This window comes from Eptatretus burgeri, chromosome 15, assembly GCF_056783735.1.
Source record: "Eptatretus burgeri isolate ZD-2024b chromosome 15, Ebu_testis_v1, whole genome shotgun sequence".
NCBI classification, from domain to species: domain Eukaryota; kingdom Metazoa; phylum Chordata; class Myxini; order Myxiniformes; family Myxinidae; genus Eptatretus; species Eptatretus burgeri.
Window position 1 is genome coordinate 42,493,974 of NC_140975.1, and position 23,992 is coordinate 42,517,965.

The 23,992-nt window shown below is 43.4% G+C and overlaps 2 protein-coding genes across 2 annotated transcripts in view; one reads left to right on the forward strand and one right to left on the reverse strand.

Annotated features, from left to right (window-relative positions):
* The window catches only part of LOC147012043 (BAR/IMD domain-containing adapter protein 2-like), a 41,879-nt gene that overhangs the window by 8,489 nt on the left and 9,398 nt on the right, over positions 1–23,992 (reverse strand). Inside the window, exons 4-12 of the mRNA XM_085858110.1 lie at positions 18,612–18,673; positions 17,045–17,116; positions 15,545–15,676; positions 9,083–9,235; positions 7,850–8,065; positions 7,253–7,394; positions 5,687–5,903; positions 5,144–5,215; positions 4,628–4,745 (exon numbers count right to left, since the gene is read on the reverse strand). Coding sequence (XP_085714236.1) covers positions 4,628–4,745; positions 5,144–5,215; positions 5,687–5,903; positions 7,253–7,394; positions 7,850–8,065; positions 9,083–9,235; positions 15,545–15,676; positions 17,045–17,116; positions 18,612–18,673 — 1,184 coding nt within the window. The remainder of the gene's footprint in view (positions 1–4,627; positions 4,746–5,143; positions 5,216–5,686; positions 5,904–7,252; positions 7,395–7,849; positions 8,066–9,082; positions 9,236–15,544; positions 15,677–17,044; positions 17,117–18,611; positions 18,674–23,992) is intronic.
* On the forward strand, positions 13,017–13,694 carry LOC147012044 (SCAN domain-containing protein 3-like). Its single transcript, XM_085858111.1, has one exon. It carries the CDS (start codon positions 13,017–13,019, stop codon positions 13,617–13,619), a length of 603 nt encoding a protein of 200 aa, XP_085714237.1. The 3' UTR covers positions 13,620–13,694.

Consider the following 23,992-nt stretch of genomic DNA (forward strand, 5'->3'; position numbering starts at 1 on the left):
TACGTGTTATGACTTGATCATGATTTTAATATTTTGAGATCAGCATCAAGGTGTAAAACTTTTGCATCATTTTAAGAGAATGTACAAAACTTTGTACAGCTGCGCTCGGTTGCTCAAAGCTCGGATAAGCGCTATCCGGTGGATAAAGTGGTGATTTTCCGCTGGGTGAAGTCTCCTCTGGCCATTTTATTTCTCTGAAGTCGCCGGGTGAATACCACCTTATCCGTGATTATAAATACGTACGTAGGTTTGTCAAATTCAAAAAGCATGGAAGGTGTGTTTGTGGTGACGCCAACCACGCTTTCCTCTTCTCATCATTTGTTGTAGTGTTGGAAAATTTACTCCTGATGACCTTCACATACTCTTGGCACCCGACACAGTTTGGCATCCTGTTTGGCTGGCGTAAAGTTTGCCTTCCTCTTTCTAATTTGACTTCTTCTGGCACCATGATTGTTTTGCCATAAGACGACAGCGTAATGCATTGTGGGATACCATGTACCTATAAAAAGTTTATCCACACCTTATCTCGCAGATAGGTTTCCTGGCCTTGTCCACCTTGTCCACCCGTAGTTTATCTGTCGGGTTAGTTCACCATCGGATAATAATTTTAACCACAGGGTAGCTGTTATCCAGTGGTTAAATTATCCGAGTTTTGAGCAACTGGGGCCTGGAGAATGTTGTGTACAACTTTTGGACAATGCTTTGGTCGTTGCGTAAAAGCATTCTGACAAACCTGTTGACCAGTGTTTTGTGAACATGTAAACCTCCTCAGTATTAATTGCACAGTGCGCATGCCACTCATGTAAGACGATGGCAAATATGATTTTTGCTTAATGAGGCTATACCGTCTCCAAGATACAAGTGCACGTAATCAACAGGTGGCCACACCTGAGGTTATTGATACGAGTCGGCAACCACAAATACGGTAAATAACAAGTCATTCATAATTTCCACAAATTCTGATGTCATTCCTTGGTCGTTCATTCCCAAACTATTTCTTTCCTCACCTCCACTTCTCCCTCTTCCCTTTTACCTGCCCCTGGTTGCTTTTTAATAAACAATGCATCCATACAAATCCTTTAAATGACAACTTTTATCGTATTTAATCTTCCCACACTCTCACTCCAAAAATGTCTTTCTCCTGGAATGCTTCCTGTTCTTCTGTTTTCTCAGACCATGAGTTCAGATTGAGACCATCAGACCAGGTCACTCGACCTTGCACATGATGCTTCTGCTCTCCCAACAATGGATGGAGCCCCTCAATCTCAGACATGAGATCCGGGCTGTCTTCTGGACATATCTCGAGCATTTGATAGTCTGGCACCCTGATTTGCTCTCAAAACTCGGCCTGTGGATAGCATCCCAGGCCACCTCCTCTCGTGGCTTACCGACATCCACCACTCTCAGAGCCAACACGTGGCTCTCAAAGGTGTCTTCTTATATCCTCTCACTGTCAAGGCTGGAGTGCCCCAATGCAGTGTCTTTGGCCGAGTCGTGTTCTTAATCTTCATCAACAATCCTTAAGACTCTCTGGGAAATCCCATATCACTTTGCTGAACATTCCACCATTTGCCACAGCTTCCCTTATCCTTCACATAGGCAGGCAGCAACCTCTTCCCTTTCTGCAGACCTTGATATAATCATGAGTTGGTTCAACACTTGTCGTGGCTTTCAATCCCGACAAATGTCACACTCACTTTCTCTCCCCAAAAAGACCATCTGGGGAACCCTCCCATCCACTTCCTTAACAAACCTCTCAAATAAATTCAGTCACGCAAACGTTTTGGCCTCACGATCAGCCACAATTCAATCTTGGGCAAACCACATATCTCAGATGACCTCCAAAACCAGCTGTTGACTGGGAATCCTCCGTCATGCAGTCTTTGCTTGGCACATCTGAACGTAGATCTACTTAAAAGGCCTTAATCCGCAGCTTGATGCAATAGTGCTCTCTCCTTTGGGCTGCCACCCACGCCTCACACCTTGCCCAGTTTGACGTCATGAAAACCAACGCCTTCAAAATCATTGGTATCTCCTGCAATGAAGCCGAGTCTCTGGGCCTATTATTTTCACTTTGTAGATAGGTCAGTAGTCTCACTGCCTTCCACCACCTCTTTTCTGGTCTTGCACCCTCTGCCCTTTCTGTGCTCCGTCCACCCCCCCCCCCATTTCCTCCAACTGTCAATTTCAACTGTTCTGTTCGTTCTGGTCCATTCTGTTTCTAGCTACTCATTGAGCCTTGACTGTGGATGTAAAAAAGACACAAGTTTATTAACCTCCGCCATCTTTGAAGATGGATGGAGGTTACTGTTTTCACCCCTTTCTGTTTGTTTGTTTGTTTGTGAACAGTATTATGGAAAAACTCCTCGACAGATTTCGACGAAACTTGGTGGGGGGGTTAGGTATGGTCCAAGGATCATGCCATTAAATTTTGGACTTGGTCCCCCCCCCAAAAAAAGAATTGTTAGAGAATTTTTTTTTTTTTGCATTTCTGCATGTTTTAAGTGATTTCCAACCCCCCCCCAAAAAATTGTCACCCCCCTCAAAAAAGAGAATTTTTTTTGCATTTCTACATGTTTTAAATGATTTCCAACCCCCCCAAAAAAATTGTTACTCCCCCCAAAAAAAATTTAGAGAAAAAAAATTTTTTTTTGCATTTCTACATGTTTTAAGTGATTTCCAACCCCCCCCCCCCCCAAAAAAAATTGTTAAAGAAAATTTTTTTTGCATTTCTGCATGTTTTAAGTGATTTCCAACCCCCTAAAAAATTGTTACCCCCCCCCCAAATATTTTTTTTATTTTTTGCATTTCTACATGTTTTAAGTGATTTCCAAACCCCCCAAAAATTGTTGGAGAAAAAAAATGTTTTTTGCAACTTTTTTTTCAACAAAATTTCGATTTTTTTTTTTTTTGCATTTCTACATGTTTTAAGTGATTTCCAACCCCCCCTCCCCCCAAAAAAAATGTTGGAGAAAAGAACTACAACTGTCAGCACTGTTGACATCATATTTAATGCATAAGATATAAGGTTCACTTGAGTGACCCAGCAGTATTGGCGGCGGAGGTTTTGCACTCTCCCGAGTGCTCCCCCTCTAGTTTATTTATGTTTTACTATAGCTTGTGCTGGGAAGACATGCAGTTATGCATCCTCGCCGAAAGGGAGCAGCATCAGTCGACAAATAGTTTAAAAAGTTTCACCTAAATCACCTCGTAGGGAAATAGAGTAAACAATGACGAAGAAATCCGGCATTGCCGAGAATCAGAATTACAATGGAATACAAGTCACTGAAGGCAAGTGATTGTCTCGCCACGTCAGCAGACAAGATGATGGATTTTTATGGATCAACGAAAATCGTGACAACGGTACATTTATTTTGCTCGGGTTAACGCTCAATCCTGCGAAACGACATTGGTTTGGTTTATGGTGAATTGTGGAATTATTTTTTTTAATCATCGACGTTTTAAACAGTTAAAGGAATTGGAGACATCACATGGCATCGCCGATGCTTCCACTCCACCATCAGCAGCGGCACCATGAGCTCGGCCACCAATGATGTCACGACCCACAAAGAATGGATACATTCCAACTCCGAACTTCAATGTGAAATTAGTTCCTCCCCACCACCCACGTTAGGCTAACATGACCCTGTTTGCCCACGGTCTATGAATGAGAAAAAGAAGCTCATTTTGAGGTTTAGCGTTAATTTCGTGCAAACGATTGACTGCAAGTTGAATACAAGACGGTCACCAGACAGCTGTGGAGACTACTTCAATTGTGTTGTAGTTCGATGCAAGGACCTTCTACAAGAGGACTGTATAAGGGTGGCGACAAACCAGAAATCCTTTCACACGTGGTGGGTGCTACGCACCAAAGATCGGGGTCCCTTCTGGATGGAGTGATAAGGAACTATATCTGACCAAGACGAGGTTTTAATCAAAGCTTCGTAGTGAACAACTGGAATGGTTCGGAGCCCACTCCTCTCCTCGTTAAAAACATTCAAAGTTAACATCGTGCCGCTTGTTCGTGCATTTGTGTGTGGGGAAAATGCCGATCACTGTTTGGCTGTGGCTTATTCGGATTCCTTCTGATGACTCCAATGCAGTATTTGATCTTTCATTTGAGTAAAAAGCTTCAGCAAAGCTCAGTCGCCTGTTTTAACATAATGGATGAGATCAATAGAATGTTGATCGAGGTGTACTAACTGCCGCGGAATGCAAGACCGATGTTTCGGATGTTAACCCTCCGTCGCATCAAAACTTGCCGACAAGTTTCCTCCACGACAGAAACAAAGCCTGGTCGGTAAATGGTCTCGATTGACGCCCGTGACCGGCACTTTACGTCCTTGACCGTGAATTTAACCAACCATGTGAATTGCTCGGTGTTCTTTGTAAACAACAGTTATGATGACTGCAGCAACCTTGATGGACCCGGAATAAAGTCACTGGGAGACCATCGGCATCGAGTCCAGTGACGGTTAAAAACTCATCTTACCGACTGACTGCATCGAAACGGCCAAAATCACCTGCCTCCGATAAGATTAGAGCGATGGGTATTCCCCGTTATGTTTGTTCTCGGAAAGTGCGGGGTACTTGGAACGTTGCATTCATCAACACTGGTGCCACTTACGGGTGATGTATCATCGTAATCATCGTCCTCGTCTAAATCATAGGGTGACTGTGTGCCAGGAAGTGTCTCCTCCTGACCCTGCAGGCTTCCAGAGCTGCTCAACGTCTCGTGTTCCCCACTGAGAAGGTGGAAGCAAAATTATACACAAGGGGGAAAGAGAAAAAAAAAAGAATAGAATTAGAGGTGAGATTAAGAAAAAACAAATAAACAGAGCAACAAGGAGTTCAGACAGCTTGGAACCAATAAAACATTGTTTTTTTTACTGAGATAGACTGTCTTTGGACAAAACTATCGATTATCTCCATAAACACCAATTGCATTAACTGAAGCACATCTCACCGATTGACCGAATGAATATTTTTGTTTTTCATCACAGTTGGTCGACAAAATTCTCAGGCATTGGAGGTGAGCCAATACCGCTTCATAGGAAGGTAAACAAAAAAGGGAGGGGGCATGAAAGAAAGAAGGGATTATAAAATTAAGGGAGGGGCTGAGTGGTGTGGATTTGAATGTTACCTGGACAACGCCCCTTCATCGATGTCATCTTGATCAATACACCGCGTGTAGGCAAAAGGAAACCATCCACGTCTACGAGAAACAGAAGAAAAAAAACAAATAAATCATGGATGGCAGGATAACCTCGAGGTACGCATACTCATCTCCGAGCTGTCTAGCCTGGGTTTGAATCCCGACCCAGCTATAAATTATCATCCCGGTGTTCACAGGCAATGTGATTCATCAATGCGTGTGCCGTCCCTCAGATGGACTTAAAACTGGGTGCCCCAGTCTGCCGGCATTAGTTTGTGGATGTTAAAGATCCCATGGTGTCCTTCACGAAGAGTCGACGAACTATCACTGGCAGCCTGACGAAATGGCAATTTCCTGTTCTAACCTACGGGGGGCACTGCATCAGCAGTACAGTCATGCCCCCCCCCCCCAAGAGCAAGTGATGCAAACCCACAGCCATGTGCTACATGTGAAACAAACAAACCCCAATAAATAACCATATTGCAGTGTCGGTCTATGCTCCCCGATAGTCCAAGAAGAAGTACGCCTTACTGCTTGGTCCTCTCGTTCTCCCCGTAATGCCAGCCGTCGACGCTTTCAGCCACCAAAAGGACGATTGTGTCTCCAGGGCGGAACGTCATCATAGTCCCATCCGCGCCGTCGCCGTCATGTTCATAGAGAGCTAGCACGAGGCCAAAGGTCGCACCAAGATGTGCGGGGCCTTCTAGCCCAGCTGACGCAGAGCTGCTGCGTGCCAGGATTCCATGCTCTGTATACACATGCGGCAGGTGTTGTTGCTTGGATTATGTTTGCCTAACATGATACAACAGCACTTATGTGCATTATTATGTCAGCTGCATCACGTGCTGCAGGTTCAAGTTTTCACCTCACTGTTCTAATTCTCTCTTATCCAGCCAGCATTCCTCAAATTAGAATTCAATGGCATTCAATTTTCTTATCCACTCGTGGACAATATACTCGTGTCATTGTTCGGTTTGGAAAAAATCTTTCACGAACTTTGCTTTTTCTCCCCCAAAGGACCGTTTTTCAGCTCATCCCTGTCCAACTCTGGACTCGAGATCTCAACTTTTTGCCCATAACAGCCGTTTAGTTAGAGATGGACATTAACAAACTAAATATATTGAATCATGCTACTCATGAAAAGCAACATATGCACCTCAAACATCAGCGCAATACACACGTGTGAAGACAAGTTAATTATGCCTGCAAATATATCTACTACCTTGTCCCGACCTCCGATAACAATACAACTGCAGTTCTTCAGGGGCCGCTCTGCACGGTGGTAAGTCGTGCAAGGAACACGATGACTTTGTGGAAGTGACAATACCACTGGACATGACTCATTCTGAAACTCGGATAGCTTGGTCATGACTTTCAAGTCTTGGTTTTTCAGTTTACATGCATCGTGGCACATTCACAACTCGAAGGGCACCCGGGAGAGAGCATACCCCCGCACTCGAAGGGCACCCGGGAGAGAGCATACCCCCGCACTCGAAGGGCACCCGGGAGAGAGCATACCCCCGCACTCGAAGGGCACCCGGGAGAGAGCATACCCCCGCTCGGCTGATTCATTTACGTTGTGTATCCCACTGATAGGCTGGATCTGGATTTGGACCTGAACTTAATATTTAATCGGTTTGTTCTTGCCACCGAACCAACTCATCCACCAAGTTTCATCCGAATCCGTCCATAACTTTTTGAAATATTCTGCTCTATGTCGTTTTAGCCCAATCACTCAATGGTGAAGAATCACTTTAAAAAATTCTCAGATCCAGATCCGAATTCGGATCTTCACTAAAATCTAAACATTTCGTCCTTGTCACATACCCAAGCTCTCCACAAAATTTCGTCCAAATCCGTCGACAACTTTTTGAGATATTTTGTTCACAAACAAACAAACAAACAGACAGACAGACAGACAGACAGACGGGGCAAAAACATAACCTCCATCCACCTTCGGTGGCGGAGGTCAAAAGGGAATCCAATGTGAGCTTCAGGGAGAACTGAACCCAAAACCAATGTGAGTTTTAGGGAAACACCTAACACGAAGCGTAGATTATTGACAGCACAATAAATATTCTACTTTAACCAACTCACCCGTCGGGATGTCCACTTTCTGGTTACGACGAGCAGGAAGTGTGCGCGAGTAACTCTCATTGAGCTGTTGCGGAGGTCCCCGTTCACCCCATGTGGCTCGAGTGGGTAATGTGCCATTAGGCACTGCCGGCAGATCCCGATTCTTTTGGGGGCATTGGTGGGATGAACAGACACAAGTCTTGTATTGCACTCACGTTTGACCATCAGGAGCCTTATCGGTAAAGGTGTTTTATTCTTTTATTTTTCACAGTGATGTGATACTCGTGGAGGAGATTGCATAGTCAGTTATCACATGCTTGGCAAGGACATCAGGAAAGGGACTCATCAAAACAGGACAGTATATGGACTTGGAACCTGGGATTACAGTGTCCATCACCGATACGTGTACCTCATCTGTTCCTTTCCTCTCGAAGCATGGATTCATGGATACCATCCTTACTAAGGCCAGGTGCATTTAACTCTGTCTTTGAGGAAAATGCTAATATCCCAAATACCTCTCTTCCTGTTCCCATCCAACTCCTTGCCCTTGCTGAAAATTCCCTCCAGCATGTGAGTTTTCCCTCTTTTGGCAAGGTAGAGAAATTCCTTGAAACTCACCTTGGGCCTAGTATACTGATTGAGCTCTGTGGCCTTCGACGATGCTTGCATGATGGGTGGTTGGCTCGGTGGTGCTGGCCCTGGCAAGGCAGGAGGCTGGAACTCTCCTGAAGGTGTAAGCTGCTGAATGATCGCCATGGCTGGGCCCGGTAACTCCATTGGAGACGTCGACGACTTGTGCCACCCAGACAGGTTGCTGGCAAGGAGTTCTCGTGCCTGCATGGTAACCATCCAGAAATAAGAATGTCCGAGGCCAAATTTTAATCCATATTGCCTCCACCGTATAATATTTGGTGCAAAGGAGTCAACTACTTCTTACATGTGCAAAAAAGGAGGAATTTCAGACTCTTCGCCCAATCACGCAAGCCCTGTAAAATAACTCCTTTCCACTCCCCTTTCTACCCCCCCCCCCCATTCTCCCAAACTCTACTTCCTTTCCTTTACTTCAATTTTTTCCTTTTCTTAATTTACCTCCTCACTTGGGAGTGGGGTGGGAGTGGGGATAAATGGGATGGTGCTGACCGAGAGGATACTGGGTTGGAATACCAAAGATTATGGGTTCACGTCCAGCTGAAAGCACCAGACTTGTGGTCGACTCTAAATGCTCTCAGGAGAATGTCGGATGGGCACTAAAATGCCAACTACGAAAAGGCACTGTCATCGAAAAATCCCCGAGGCCAATTAAAAATATAAACTATGAACGACAGGAATTTTGACAACTCAAATCTATTGTATCAAACCATCGGCTATTATCCCAGCAGAGGAAACTTTGAGATAAAGGTTTGGAATTGCTGATGTAACCCACTGACACACACACACACACACACACACACACACACACACACACACACACACACACACACACACGCACGCACGCACACGCACGCACACACACACACGCACGCACGCACGCACACACACACACACACACACACACACACACACACACGCACGCACGCACACGCACGCACACACACACACACGCACGCACGCACGCACACACACACGCACACACACACGCACACACACACACACACACACACACACACACACGCACACACACACACACACACACGCACGCACACACGCACGCACACACACACACGCACGCACGCACGCACGCACACGCACGCACGCACACACACACACACACACACACACACGCACACACACACACACGCACGCACGCACGCACACACACACACACACACACACGCACGCACACACGCTTACCTTGTTGTGATAGAGAAGGAATTGTTTGGTCACAGCGCACTGACGATCCACAAGAAAACAGTACCTGCGCCGCTCTTCCACCACAGCGCTCCTGTAACCTTCTGCTACATAAGACTCCAATTCTGTTTGTCGGGTGTTTGCCAGCTGGGTGAGCTTTGGGGTGATAATGAGATAAAAAAAAAAGTTGTAGTTAGGCATTGGAAAGGTGCAAGTTGATGAAGAAATTAACATGTAGAGAACAATCAAACAGCTGTTCCCAGCATGGACAGATAGAAGGAAAATGTTGGACGGTGGAAGGTTTGTGCAGAAACCAAATAACTCAATTCAGTTGCTGCTACACACTTTGACAGCTACTCGACTAACTTGATATACTCACATTGTCAATAAACGTTACATTCTTTTAAATAACGATGATAATTTTTCACCAGAGTAAATCTTATTGCCTCATAAAAGCACCTGCTGTGCACAAGATGTTGGGATGATGGGAAATCAACAGATTTTCATCAAAAAATGAATATATATATATATATATATATATATATTTCAGAGACAAAAACATGAATTATATTCCAGTGGAATCAGGAATCTCATCCATGACTGGGATCATTACGCGTGACCCTGGCTGGATTAGACACATAAAGAAGCCACAACTGCACCGAATTTTTCTTCATGGCCAGGGAAAAAACTTTTTGACAACCAGAAAGCAAAATGCCTATTATATATATATATATATATATATATATATATATATATATATATATATATATATATATATATATATATATATATATATATGCCGTGTACTCATAGGTAACCTTGGACCTCTTTGTTCATGTATCCCAGAGCCAAGTGTGTAACACACAATGGACGAATCGATGTGTGCATGCTCTTTTGACAACGATGTGGTTTTAAGACCTAAGTTGATTCAGCAGCACATACTTCATGGCAACCCGATGACCGTTTTTATTATTTAGTTTTAAATTGAATCACGACGTGATGATTCACCCATCTCCAGGTTAAGACATCGCCACATGTCTGCGCGCATGCATGCAACACGCACACACTTTATCGATCTTCTTTCGGCAGAAAACATTAAGCTGGCTGTCTTATCAGCCTACAAATGGAAGATTCCACAGGGAGGATGGATGAAATGAAGGTGACGTTGTTCGAGGTAAGTTAACCATTGTGGGAAGTGAGGAGAAGCAGACGTTTCTGGCATTAACCCTTCGTCGAGGAAGAGGGTTGAGCTCTTTCGTTCCGAAGAATCCCTCGATCAACGTCCTGTGAATTTCATCCATTGTTCTACATGTCCATCAACGCAGATCGACATGAGCTTTCGCAAGCAAGACTAGTTCTTCATTACCTCCACCACCAAAGGTGGATGTAGGTTATGTTTTCACCCCCGTTTGTCTATCTGTCTGTTTCTTTGTCTGTGAGCAGAATATCTCAAAATGTTTTGTCGGAATTCAGACGAAACTTGGTGGACAATTTGGGTGCATGAAAGAACGGATTAATTCAATTTTGGTAATGATCCAGATCCGGACACAAGATTTTGAAATTTTAAAAGCGATTCTTCATAATAGAGTGATAGGGCCAAAAATGGTATTTCAAAAACACCATTTTGGTATTTCCAAAAGTTGTGGATGGGTTATAACAAAACTTGGTGGATGAGTTGGGTAGGTGACAACAACAAGCCAATTTGATTTTGGTCAAATCCAGAAGCATGTAGCCGGCCTATCAGTGGGATGCAGAGAGTAATCTGTTCAGCCTGGCGGAGGTATGTGATCTACCGAGTGCCGTTCGGTTCTAAATTGTTGTATTAATTTTTTGGTCAATTATGAAAAAAAAAATCAGCGCAAGTTAGGTAAGCAATTACGAGGTGACAATGACATAATCATCTGCATTAGTGGTTCTCAAAGTGGTCCCTACTGCCCCCCAGTGGGCGCTGGGAACTTTCAGGTGGCGCTCCAGACTCCACGAGTGGTAGGGGGTGCTGGCAATGATTTGGGGGGCACTGGCGATTTAGAGGAGCAGCGGCGATTAGGAGTGCTCATTGGGCTTCCTGCAGTCTGAACAGGTTACCCGGCGCCATTCGGCAAATTGGCCACACAATGCCTGTTTGTGGTCCTCCTCGTTTGCCGTGGCACTGTCCGGAGAGAAATTAAAGACAGGCAATGGGACAGGTAGGCCTTTTTGTAAATAATAAACACATTTTAAAATGTATTTATTCTGAAAATCATTAAGTTCTTCAAGCATATTACAGACTTGTTTACCAACAATACAAGTCAGTGTGTTTTTTAATACACACATGGTGTGAATACCACATACATGTGTTATGATCCGGCAGCGCAATTCCCAGCGAGGCGCGAGTACCGAGGCGGCGCGAGTACCGAGGCGGCGCGAGTACAGAGGCGGCGTGAGTACTGAGGCGGCGCGAGTACAGAGGCGGCGCGAGTACCGAGGCGGCGCGAGTACCGAGGTGGCGCGAGTACCGAGGCGGCGCGAGTACAGAGGCGGCGCGAGTACCGAGGCGGCGCGGCATTGTGTTTTAGGCGCGCGCTGTTGTAACTACCGTTGGAAATGTGAAGAAAAAATTTTTTGGACGCGCAGGGTGAAAATCGATGCGCGCGCTGACCAGATACCGGAAATATAGAATTATTGTTTGGCCTAATCACTGGTGTTACTTTTTCGACATCTTGGCGTATTGATTTCGTTATTCAAAAAAGCTTCACGTCCGATCGGCTTCAAGATGTCGGCCTCAAAGAAAAAGTGTCGTCAGTATTGCGTTGAATACATCAGGTATGGATTCATTCCATCCCTGACGAACACGCAGTTACCGATGTGTTTGTTGTGTGGTATCACGTTGTCCAATGAAGCAATGAAACCATCTCGACTGAGCGAGCACCTGACTTAATAGCACAGTGATAAGGCTCGCGCAGAGGTCAGCTATTTCCAATCGCTGAAAGAGAAATTTGAGAAGCGATCCACGGTAACGACAATGTTCAAAGCCAGCCAAAAGCTCGTGGATAAAGGACTGGAAGCGTCGTATCAGCTGTCATTGCTCATCGCCAGATCTGGAAAACCGCATTCAATCGGCGAACAGTTGATCAAACCGGCTGTTGGGGAAGTGATAAAACCTGTTATGGGCCAGGATCCGTATCCAGTTCCCTCGTCGATTGCGCTCAGCAATGATTCCGTGGCCAGGCGGATTGATGAAATGTCATCAGTTGTACAAGATGAGCTGTGTTGTGAGCTGAGAAGCACGCACTTCGTCATCCAGCTGGATGAGTCCACTTTGCGTGAGAGTGAAGCTCTGTTACTCTGCTACGTTCGCTTCATCCGTGATCAGGAAATGGTGGAAGAATTGTTGTTTGCCCGCTCTCTCCAGACCGATACGAAGGGTTCTTCCATCTTCCAAACGTTGGAGAAGTACTTTACTGATAAGAACATACCGATGGAGAACATTCTTGCTTGTGAGACGGATGGGGCACCAGCGATGGTTGGCCGCCAGCGTGGTTAAATTGCGCTTCTGAAGAACCAGGTACCGTCCGTGTTTGCCATTCACCGAGTTGTGCACCACCAGCATCTTGTAGCAAAAGCTCTCTGCACCAGACTTCATACATCACTCCAAATAGTAATCAAAGCAGTGAATAAAATCAAGGTGTCGTCTCTGCAAGATCGGCTATTTCGTCAGCTTTGCCAGGAGAATGATGAACCATTCGAGAGGCTCTTGTTGCATACCGAAGTTCGATGGTTGTCCAAAGGCACTTGTTTGACCCGTTTCCATGCCCTCTTCTCGACAGTGGTCGAGTTTCTGTCGGAAATTGATACAGAGTTATTGGAGAAAGTGAATGTGATTGAGCATGATGTGGCTTACCTCGCGGACATATTCAGTATACTGAATGATGCCAACAAACAACTCCAGGGTGACCATATGACGCTGATTAAAGGAAAGAAAGTGATCGGCGCGTTCGTAACCAAGGCGACTCTGCACAGGGAAACCCTCGGCCGCAGAGACATGTACCACTTTCCCCGGTTGGCAAAGGAAACTGCTGTTTCTGATGAAGAGCTGCTCATTTATTGCAATCACCTTGAGAAGATCCGTGGAGATATGGAGCAGCGTTTCAGAGACATGCTAGAACTGTCGGTGCCAGCATGGGTGATCAACCCAATCAAATGTGACATTCGAGATGTGAAGTGCGAATTACAGGACGAAATTATCAATTTGTGGAATGATGATGAGGCGAAGGCAAGATTCTCGCAGAATGAATACGGAAAATTCTGGATTCCGGAGCGGGGCGAATACCTCGCAATGTGGACAGAGGCAGAACTGCTGCTGATGGCGTTCCCCACATCATACCTTGTTGAAAGAGGGTTCAGCACCGTGATGGTGCTGCTGATGAAGTATCGAAACCGCCTTGACATTACCAAGAGGGGCGATCTGCGTCTCTACCTCACTGAGATGGAGCCAGACGTTCGTAATCTTGCAGCGAGTCACCAGGCCCACCCTTCACACCGACGGTGTCTGGACCTGTGATAACAGATTCCCAGTTTGCCTCACCTGGACCTGTTCTGCTGAAACATTGTAGGTAGTGCAAAATAAAATAGAAAAGTAAAGTAAAATAAAATAAAATATTATTCAGAAAATATTTAGCTTCTGTTATTTTTGCCTCCTATCTACATAAATTCAGACTATCCTATTGCCCACTGGGTGTCCGACCACGAACGATAGGACAAGGGGGCATTGGGCCGGTCCAAGAGGGCAGAAGGGGGCGGTAGTCAAAAAAAGTTTGAGAACCACTGATCTGCATCATCTGTGTATCAAGTTTGCAGATTGGGAGTGGAATAGGCAAGGGGAGAGGGTGGTAAATTGACAAAAATTAATTTTGGTAACGAAAGGGAAGAGAGAAGATCCACAAGGTCATAACGGCATTTCATATCATGGACATACACATTTCCCAAATGTATATTCAACCTCAATGACACCTGCTTTCCGAATGCTGAAAATGACATTTGTACATTTGTCAGCAGATGATAAAAAAAAAACCTACATTAATCCAACAGTAACTGCTCACAAAGATAAGAAAGCCAGGACGAGGAAACATACATTTTCAAAATGCAAGATAAGATCAAAAATGTTTATTAATAATGGAGATTTCTCCTTTTTTCCCAGAATCAGATTATGAAGGAGTTTACACGACAAGAAGAAAAAATTCGGTCCAAAACTTTGGTGAATAAAAGATTCTTTGAACGTCTCAACTTGATTCGTAAATTCTTCTTTTAAATCATTTTTCAGAACCAGAACTTTGGAACACGAGAAATTTCTGCTGTTTTGCAGCAGCTTGTTTGCCAATCAGTCCAGTTCTGTTTCACAATTGTTGGCACGTATATTGTAAAATACGTTAGCGATGGTTAATGTAATGTATATAAGGAAATATTAACGTGTCTGTTTAACATCATCAATTAGTTTAGGTGTGAACTAGCAATATACCCGTCATACACAGATCAACCTCCTTTACAAGGAGTAGAGATCAGCAAATTATGGCTGTTTACAACACACATGGCGGAGTGTCCACACAAATTATATTACAAGATTGACTAGAACGGCTCCCAGTAGAGCGCATACCTCTGCCGGTGTGAACATTGACATTTTGTATCCCACTGATAGTCCGCATCCGGATCTTCACCAAAATCTCATTAATTTGTACTCGTCACACACCCAACCTGTCCGCCAAATTTCATCTGAATCCGTCCCCAATGTTTTGAGATATCCTGCTCACAGACAAACAAGCAGACAGACAAATGGGTGAAAACATAATCTCCGTCCACCTTCGGCGGCAGAGGTAATAATCTGAAACTTGGACATAATGAACTTTGTAGGTATGAAATCAACTTGTGGTGAAAGTAAACAACTTTGTGGAACTGGCGCCAAGGGCTGGTTGGGCATGGGGCCTTGCAGGATACCTCAAACCACTGGACGTGTGGGCGAACACACTCGGGAATGGGTTCAGTAAGTTGGACGTAATCCACATTGAAGGTAGGAATTCAGGTCATCACTTATGGTTAAATTTGATGTTAAAAAATATATATATTTGTTTACATTAGACAAGCCTCAGGGCCGCTTGGGGTGCAGTATTAAAGGTCTGCATGCGGACTCATTGAGAATCTCTCTCTCTCTCTCTCTCTCTCTCTCTCTCTCTCTCTCTCTCTGGATATGAACGAGGTGAATAAACAATCTATTTCTTACCTTCCATTCCAATCCATCCTTAACAGTGAAATTTTAAGATACAGTATGCTATATATTAGTAGTTTTGCAATATGACGTACAAGGTGATGCAACGATTATGACTCGACAATGACAAAAGGAAAAAAAACAGAAATAAAGAAAGAACTTTAGAAGGACCTTTTATAAAGAAATAAATGAAAAAAAAAATTCAATAAATTCTGCATTGTCACACATACCTGAACCTCCTTCTCACCATATTTCCCAGGGTTCTTCCCGACCTTTTTCCGTATTTTCCCCAACTCTGACCGAATCTTTTCCAAACCCTCAATCTTCACCTTGCTTTGAACTTGGAAGCCTTTGGTGGTAAGCTGGAGAGAAGAGGGGTGGATGGGCCGCTTGCCAATGTTGATGTACAATCGGCCGATGTGGTGAGATCGAGTTACAACAAGGAGAAAAAGTCATAAAGTGTCATCGCCCCCATGGTTTTAGTAATTTTGCTCGACGGAGTTAAAGCGCAAACCCATCTTTACAAGACTTATGTGTATGCGCAACTGACTTGAGTGGTAATGTGACATACAAGAAAATTTGTGACATTTGTGACATGTGACATTTACAGAGTTTGAACAAAATCAGACCATACATGTCCGAGGAATGGTTGGGGCCAATTTTAAGTAACAAAATGGCCACCAGTCGGCCATCTTGGATGTTATCTCGAAAAACAATGACGTGCGTATACAAGCCATCATTCGTTATCTGTGTGCCAAGTTCGAACAATATCGGTAAATGAAAATCAAAAGAAATAGTTGAGGATGTGTTGAACATCAGGTTTTTTTTTACAACTAAAATGTAGCCGCCAGTCAGCCATCTTTTATCACACCCTGAAACAAAATGATGTCCATATGTATACCATCATATGTTGTCTTTGTGCCGAGTATGAATAAAAATCGGTCCATACACGTCCGAGATATGGTTGAAGACGTACGCACGCACGGACACAAAAATCGAGACCAAACCCATAAGCCCCTATTTCAGACTAAGTCCAATGGGGGGAAATAATATGTGGGAATAAGTGCTCACAACAAAAGAGATGGCACATAGAAGGAAGCAAGAAGAACTAGAACGGCGCTCAGAGAACATTCGCCAGGCTGAACAGTTTATGATTTGTATCCCACTGATCCAGACCTGATCCAAAATCTAATCGGCTTGTTCTTCTCACCTCACCACCTCATCCGCCTAGTTTTGTAAAAACTCGTCCACAACTTTTTGAAATATCATACTATATATCATTTTTGGCACCATCTCTCAATGGTTAAAAATCACAAAGAAAGTTCTCAGGTCCGGATCTTCCCCAAAATTGAATAAATTTGTCCTCGTCACCCCCCCCCCCAACCTGTCCACCAAGTTTCATCTGAATACATCCATCAGTGTTTGAGATATCGTGTTATATATCATTTTTAGCCATATCTCTCAATAGTGAAGAATCACTTTTTAAAATTCTAGTAACTGGATCTGGATCTTCACCAAAATCGAATCAATTCGTCCTTGTTACACACCCAAGCTGCCCACCAAATTTCATCTGAATCCGTCGACAACGTTTTGAGATATCCTGCTCATAGACAGACAAACAGACAGACAGACAGACAGACAAACAGACAGACAGACAGACGCGAAAACAACCTCCGTCCACCTTCGGTGGTGGAGGTAAATATATGGAAGCAAAGCTTGGAGAAACTCACATTGATGTATCGAACATCCTGATCAAGCTTCTGCTCGAGCTGCTGTAGCATGTCTGTTTGAAGAACCTTCAACTATGGGAGGAGATGGAACATTATGCACATAAACATCGAAACAGGAGCTTTTTCTTGCTGTGTGCAAAGCATTGTGGGAAATATAGCAGAATTGTGCCTAAAAATACATGCTGAAGAATGAAACAGAGCAAGTTTGTTTCTAAATTTACAAACCATCATTATCACAGTTTCCAAAATGGTGCACTTGGCTCAATAAAAAAAAAATCACTACTTTCTGGATAGCAAGAAGAATGGTGTGCGTCAATTTTTATCACCAATCGGGCCATCAGGAGAGTGGAGAGAGTATGCACACTCACCTTAATTGAACTGTCTCTTCTGTGTTCTGATCTTGAACCAAGCAAAAGATTCAATCGTACAAAAGTAAAGCCGAGGAGCCACAGGCCGTCTTTAGGAGACTCGCTAGATTTTTCCATTGGACGCCAGAACCGTCACCCTGGAATTTTTCAGGTAAGGCAATGCATCAGTTCGTGTGCCATCCATCGGAAAGACCACCTGCCAGCACGGGTCATTGGTGCTTGATAAAGATCCCACGGTGTCTTCCACATGGAGCATGCGAGTTATTATCAACACCCTGAACAAATTACAAATTCTTGCCACGTACAGCCAAAAGATGATGCTGATGATGATGATGATGATGATGATGATGATGATGATGATGATGAATATTTAATGGCCACAATTATTCCCACCATGTGGGGTTGGCAGAGGAATGTATTTGGCCCAAAGTCTTTCATGAACTGGCTGTCCTTGACTGACGTTGGACAAATTAGGTTAGGGCAGGAATTTCTAATTTGCTCAGGGTGCCGGTTACAGCGAAGACTACTCTTCACGAAGGACACCGTGGCATCTTCAACGTCCACCAACCAACGCTGGGAGACGGAACGCCCAGGTTAACGTCCATCCGAGGGACGGCACACATCGATGCTTCACTCTGCCTGGCAAAAGCTCTTCCATCAGTTTTATGCAAAAAGTGAAAATGTCTGTTTTGCTGAAGTAAGCAGCTGAGTAAACAAAGTTGTTGATTCTTTTGTCGACTGCGGTATCTCATGCCCTCAGTTACGATATATGCTTTGAGAAGTAACTGAGATTGTTCATCTTCCGTGCGTGCGTGCGTGCGTGCGCGCACGTCCAGGTCGTAATATTTTTTTTTTTACCATTTGAGTTTTTGTCATCAAATCTCCAACAAACCTTTATAATGAGAATATGGAGAAAACAAATGAATAAAATGTACAATTTTTTAACCGTCGTTTTCGTAAAGTAAATTTTAGTGCAAAGTGGACGTGGACGGGCTTTGCACATTTTTGAAATGCTCTCCAGTTTCAATTGGTTTGGTGTATCACAGAACACACTGTGTGACCGTAACCACTTGTGAATATAGCAGAATACATGTTTTCTGAGCTTCATTGCATTAGTATTAGTGCATGATCAAATGAGGGAATGATTGAATCAAAAGGCAAAAAAAAAAATCCAGAGGTCAAGCAAATGTACCACTCACAGCTTCCTCCATTTCGATTTGGATCTGACGATGAACCTCTGCCATTTGGAACAGTGCGGCGCCTGCAAAACACAGGTCAACCCATAGTTAGAATACCTAAATACTTGAAACCCCCACCCCCACCCCCAAACCTCTACCAGTAATTGGTTACCAATGCATAAGACCCAAACTCACCACGAAGCACACATCGTCGCACAGTTTGAGAAAGAACCAGAATCGATATGAAAGCAAAGGGCAGTCAAAGTACTTGCAAAGTTAAGAAAGATTCGAGGACAATGCTCGGGCTTGATTGTGTAATATTTGCGAATGTCTGAGCCCACGTAACGTTCATACATCCGCATTCTGTGACTGTGCAGAGGTGTACACTTGGCCTCATGGACAAGGTACTTGTGCTTGGATTACTGAATTTAAATTTCTTTACACCAAAGCATTTTAAAATTTTCAACACATAGAACCGGACAAACTTCAGACAAACACAGCCGCTGAGGTTGGAGTAAGTGCGGTAACTTCGCAGGGTACTCTGGGTACCGGCGATGCCATCTTGTGACATCGCTATTCTCTTTGCAGTCAGTGGGGGCAATTAGGGAGAAATGCTCATTCCCTCCCTCTCAGGTGGGATGCCAACCCAAGGGGTTTCAACATGTTCTATCCCCAAATTCTAATCATCAAGCAAGGAAGCAACATGAAGCATTTTTCAAGTTTTTGGTAGAGCTCAGCCAGGGGCAGAATCGATCTGCCGACCTCCCAGACATCTTCGTCATGTTGCTTTACATCCCAGTCATATTTTTGGATTGACATGGGGACAAAACAGAGATTGGAAGGAGTAGTTAGCCCAAGAACAAGCAGAAAACCATACCAAGCACTAATACCTCCAGTTTATTAGTGGAACGCTTGCTTCTTGGGCATCGAACAAAGGCTAAACGATAAAATTAGCACACCATGCACATCCAGACGTTTCTCAATCTTTTTGATTCGGGATTTATAATGATCTTATAACGTTTTTATTTTTCTCATCAATTGTTTCATGTATTCGGATAGTCTGCTGGAATCCTCTTTCTCTTCTTCTTCCATAGGAAGCAGCAGTCGCATCATTTTCTGGCAGTGCAGTTGTGCAGCCGAACCCAGTAGCTACATATTTACCTCCAGTTTTCACCCCATCTGTCTGAAAGCAGGATAACTCAAAAAAAGTTATGGACGGATTCAGATGAAACATGTTGGACGGTTCGGTGCGTCACAAGGACCGATCGATTCGATTTTGGTGAGGATCCAGAAAAGAGAATTTTTATTTAATTTCCTAAGTGATTCTTCACCACTGAGAGATGTGGCCAAAGACGATAGATAGCACGATATCGTAAAAAAAAAAAATTGTGGACAGATTACAATATGGTTTACATGACGTGAGCTGGAAGGAACTGGACATCAGGTAAATAATTATTTGATTGGCTAATCAGGTAAATAATTGCAGAGGCCTTTGTGAGTCACTGAAGTAGTAGTTGTAACAATGGCTGAAGAAAATCTAGAAACCGGTGGAATCCAATCCATTGCTCCTGCTCTAAGTTTTGTGTGCAAGTCGTTCTTCCGTTGGATAAACAGATATTAAAAGATTGATCCAATAACACCTTGGCTGTCTGGCATTTTATTTTGTACATCAGATCTTTTACAAATAAGGAGTTGAGAGATTTGCACTAAATTGCAGTTCATCATGTTCCGTTAGCAGGAAATGATATCATATCAGCGACAAACAAGCACGCACGCTCAAACGCACGTGTTTTCGCCCATAACATCAAACCGATTGATCCGAAATCAAAGGAATCTTTTTCGAAGTCGGATTGTTGAGCGTGGATCATTTTGAAGGGATAATTAGGTAATCAAGTCCAGTTGGTGTCCTGAAGAACCAGGCAGGTCTTTCCGGCTGATGCAAGGCAAGTTGTGTAGCACATATGGTCACACCCTCGAGATGAGATGTGGTTTTTTTTTTGATGCATTTTCAAAACAACTGATATTGCATCCAGATCGCTAAAGCATGGGATGTACGATTCATCAAGCACCCGTTTGTCACTTATTTACCGGAAGTGAAGGATTTGCTTATAACTGTAGGAGTTTGCGATCGGTGATTGTATGCTGTGGGCAATGGTTTTAAACAAGCAAGTGATTTCTCGATAATGGGCCTCACTGATTTCCTAATTCCAGTTATCGCCACTGCCAGCCATCGCCACCTTGCTCTGACAGCTTATCACCAGGCTCTCACAGCATGCTCGCCACCCACCATTCTTCCTGTTTACCAAGGGGGTGGATTAGCTCAAGGATCATACTCTAAGCCCATTAACTGAGACTCTTCATTGCAATATATATATATATATATATATATATATATATATATATATATATATATATATATATATTTTTTTTTTTTTTTTAAACTTTGGGGATAATCATGATGAGGTCCAAGGTTATGAATGAAAGCCACGTGAATGTTGCTCTTGCTGTTACAGTACACAATGCGGAGAGAAATTTCACAGTATTTGGATTGAAAACAAACCCCATTTGGGTACTTAGAATAAAAATATTCACATCGCCCACGCCGCTGTACACTTTATGACATGTTCTTCTTGAGTACTGTATGTGCAAATGTATGTATATATATATATATATATATATATATATATATATATATATATATATATATATATATATATATCCAGGGTTACTTTACCCGATGTTGCTTGGGGGAAAATTTTGAGAAGGGGGGGGGGGTAAGGAGAGTTGGCAGACCAGGGGGGTAGAAGAATTGCTGGGGCGGGGGTAACAGAGTTGGAGGGCTGGGGGGATAGAAAATAGGCGAGTTGAAGGGTTGGGGTGGGGGTAGGCAAGTTGGGGGTTGGGGGAGAGGGTAGGTGAGTTGGAGGGCATGGGGAAGGGGGTAGGTGAGTTGGAGGGCATGGGGGTGGGCAGGGGGGCAGGAAAAGCGATTGGTGGTTAACACTGGAGAAGCTGAGACAGAAGCAATTGTTAACTCTGTACTTGCACCGGATTCTATTGATGCTGCTCAGAAAGCGTTTGAAGAAAATTACATAGCTTACTGTGAAGTTGTGACATATGGAATCAATCACAGTTCAGTGAAATTATTTCCAGTAATAATTCAGTATTTTGACTGGAAGAATGGTGGTTTACAGTCAAAATTAATGGAGGTCTGGAACACATCTAATGAGACTTCCGATAGGATTACGCAATACATAAAGGAAACTCTTGAAAGGAATGTTCTCTTTTTTCGGAGTGTCCCTCTCCGGAGTGCCCTCTTGTTCAGAGTGCCCCTCTCCAGAGTGTCCATTTTTTGAAAGTTCAAATATTGGAACCCAGTTTATCAAATATGGTAAATATAGTACATAACTACCCCAAACCTTTGGTAAGTTGAGTTATTATCTCCCCCCCAACCCCCCACCCCCGGGAGGGAGGGAGCAGGATATTATAATCGTCCGGTTTGTTTGTTTGTTTGTCTGTCTGTTATCAACTTTACGGCAAAACGGCTTTAGCAAACACTATCAAATTTAATCCACAGGTGGGCAATGAACCTTGGACGACCCCATTAACTTTTGGGTCCAATTGGATCAAAGGTCAAGGTCAAGGTCACGAAAAGATCAAAATCGTTTTTCGCTCATAACTTCATCAAAAATGATCTAATTTACTTCAATCTAAGCTTATAGTGAACCTTATTCTATTTGTCACTTATAATCCTACCCCTTCATATAGTGAAAAATGCATATTTGTGAAGATCAGTAGCGTCCGAAGTTTTGGGGTCATGGTCATCGGTCAAAATTACATATTTCCCATTAAAACTAAAACATGGTTACGAAAATACAACTTTACGGGAAAACGGCTGGCTCAAACACTGTCAAATTGTATCCACAGGTGGGTAATGAACCTCGGACGATCCCATTAACTTTTGGGTCCAATTAGGTCAAAGGTCAAGGTCAGGTCACAAAAAGGTCAAAATCGTTTTTCGCTCATAACTTCGTCAAAAATGATTTAACTGACTTCAAACAAAGACTAAAATATTCCTTATTCTATTCCTTAAGGCCCGGTCACACCTTGACGTTTTAGCCAGCGATGGCAATGTATTAAAATGTATGTAAAACGCTGGCTTACGTTGAACTTTTGATGTTTTTTTTTTAAAGATTCGGACGTATTCACAGCGACTTGGTCTTATGTATAACGGATTAGTAACGGACACAGAACGTTTCGTTGTGTTATAGATAACTTATACCAACGAATGCTGAACCTGTTGTCGGCCTACACAACCGATGCCCAACGATAGTCTAACTTAGGCATAGCGCGTTGCACGCATCGCCGACGATGTCGTGACGTAGCCTATTAAAAGGCTGACGCACAACGATTCGAATTATAACTGCCGTAGAAATGGAAGTGTCAACATCGCGGTCACACCTTGGCGATCTTGCCAGCGTATGCCGACCTAAGAAAAATGTGTCTAAAACGTTGGGGCACGTCAAATACGGTATGAGTAAGTTTGGTATACGTGAGTACAACGCTAAAGTACGCTATCATACGTCGTAGTAAGTAGAGTACGTCAAGAAATTTTAAACATGTTCAAAATTTTACGACGTACTCGGCGTATGACACACGTTCCGCATGCGATGGGGATAAGTTGTACACACGATATGTGGACGCTTACACACGTCCACAAAGGCTACTTATAAGCTACTCATAAGTCGAAACACGTCGCGGTAATGTCTTTTTTACGCGAAACTTATTTCTAACTTATGTTTGACGTGCTTTGAACCAATTCTTTACGTAGTCCCAACACACATCGACGTATGTAGACGTATTCCAATGACATCTTCCGGTCGACAAAAAAAAAAAAATAAACGAACGTGTTTCTAGCTTACAACTGCCTTATAAAGACGTGTTCCCAGCGGTTTTGGGAATTGGTATATAAAAATGGTGTTCATAAAAGGGGAACCCAACAGTGTTTTCGAGTCCTTTTTGAGTCGATGTCCATGTCAGCAGTAACAGTATCAGTATCAGTATCAGTATTAGTATTAGTATTAGTATTAGTAGTTTGTTCATGTTGGCAGTGGTAGGTGAGTGTGAGGGGGAGGGTGTGGGTTATGATGGATCGTCCTTGCGTTTAACGATTTAAATGATAAACTCAACGATTTAAATGGCTGCATCTCCACTATTGAAAGTAGATGCTTGCGCTCAACAATTGGATTTTTTTACACTTAACGACTTTTAAACGGTACCACTCAGCTAGTTTCATTGTTTACAATGAACGATTTAAATTGCTGTCACTCGCCTTTGTTTTTTGACGCTGGGGTTTTGAAATTTGAAGCGTTCCTTCTGAACGTGTTAAAACGCTCAAACTC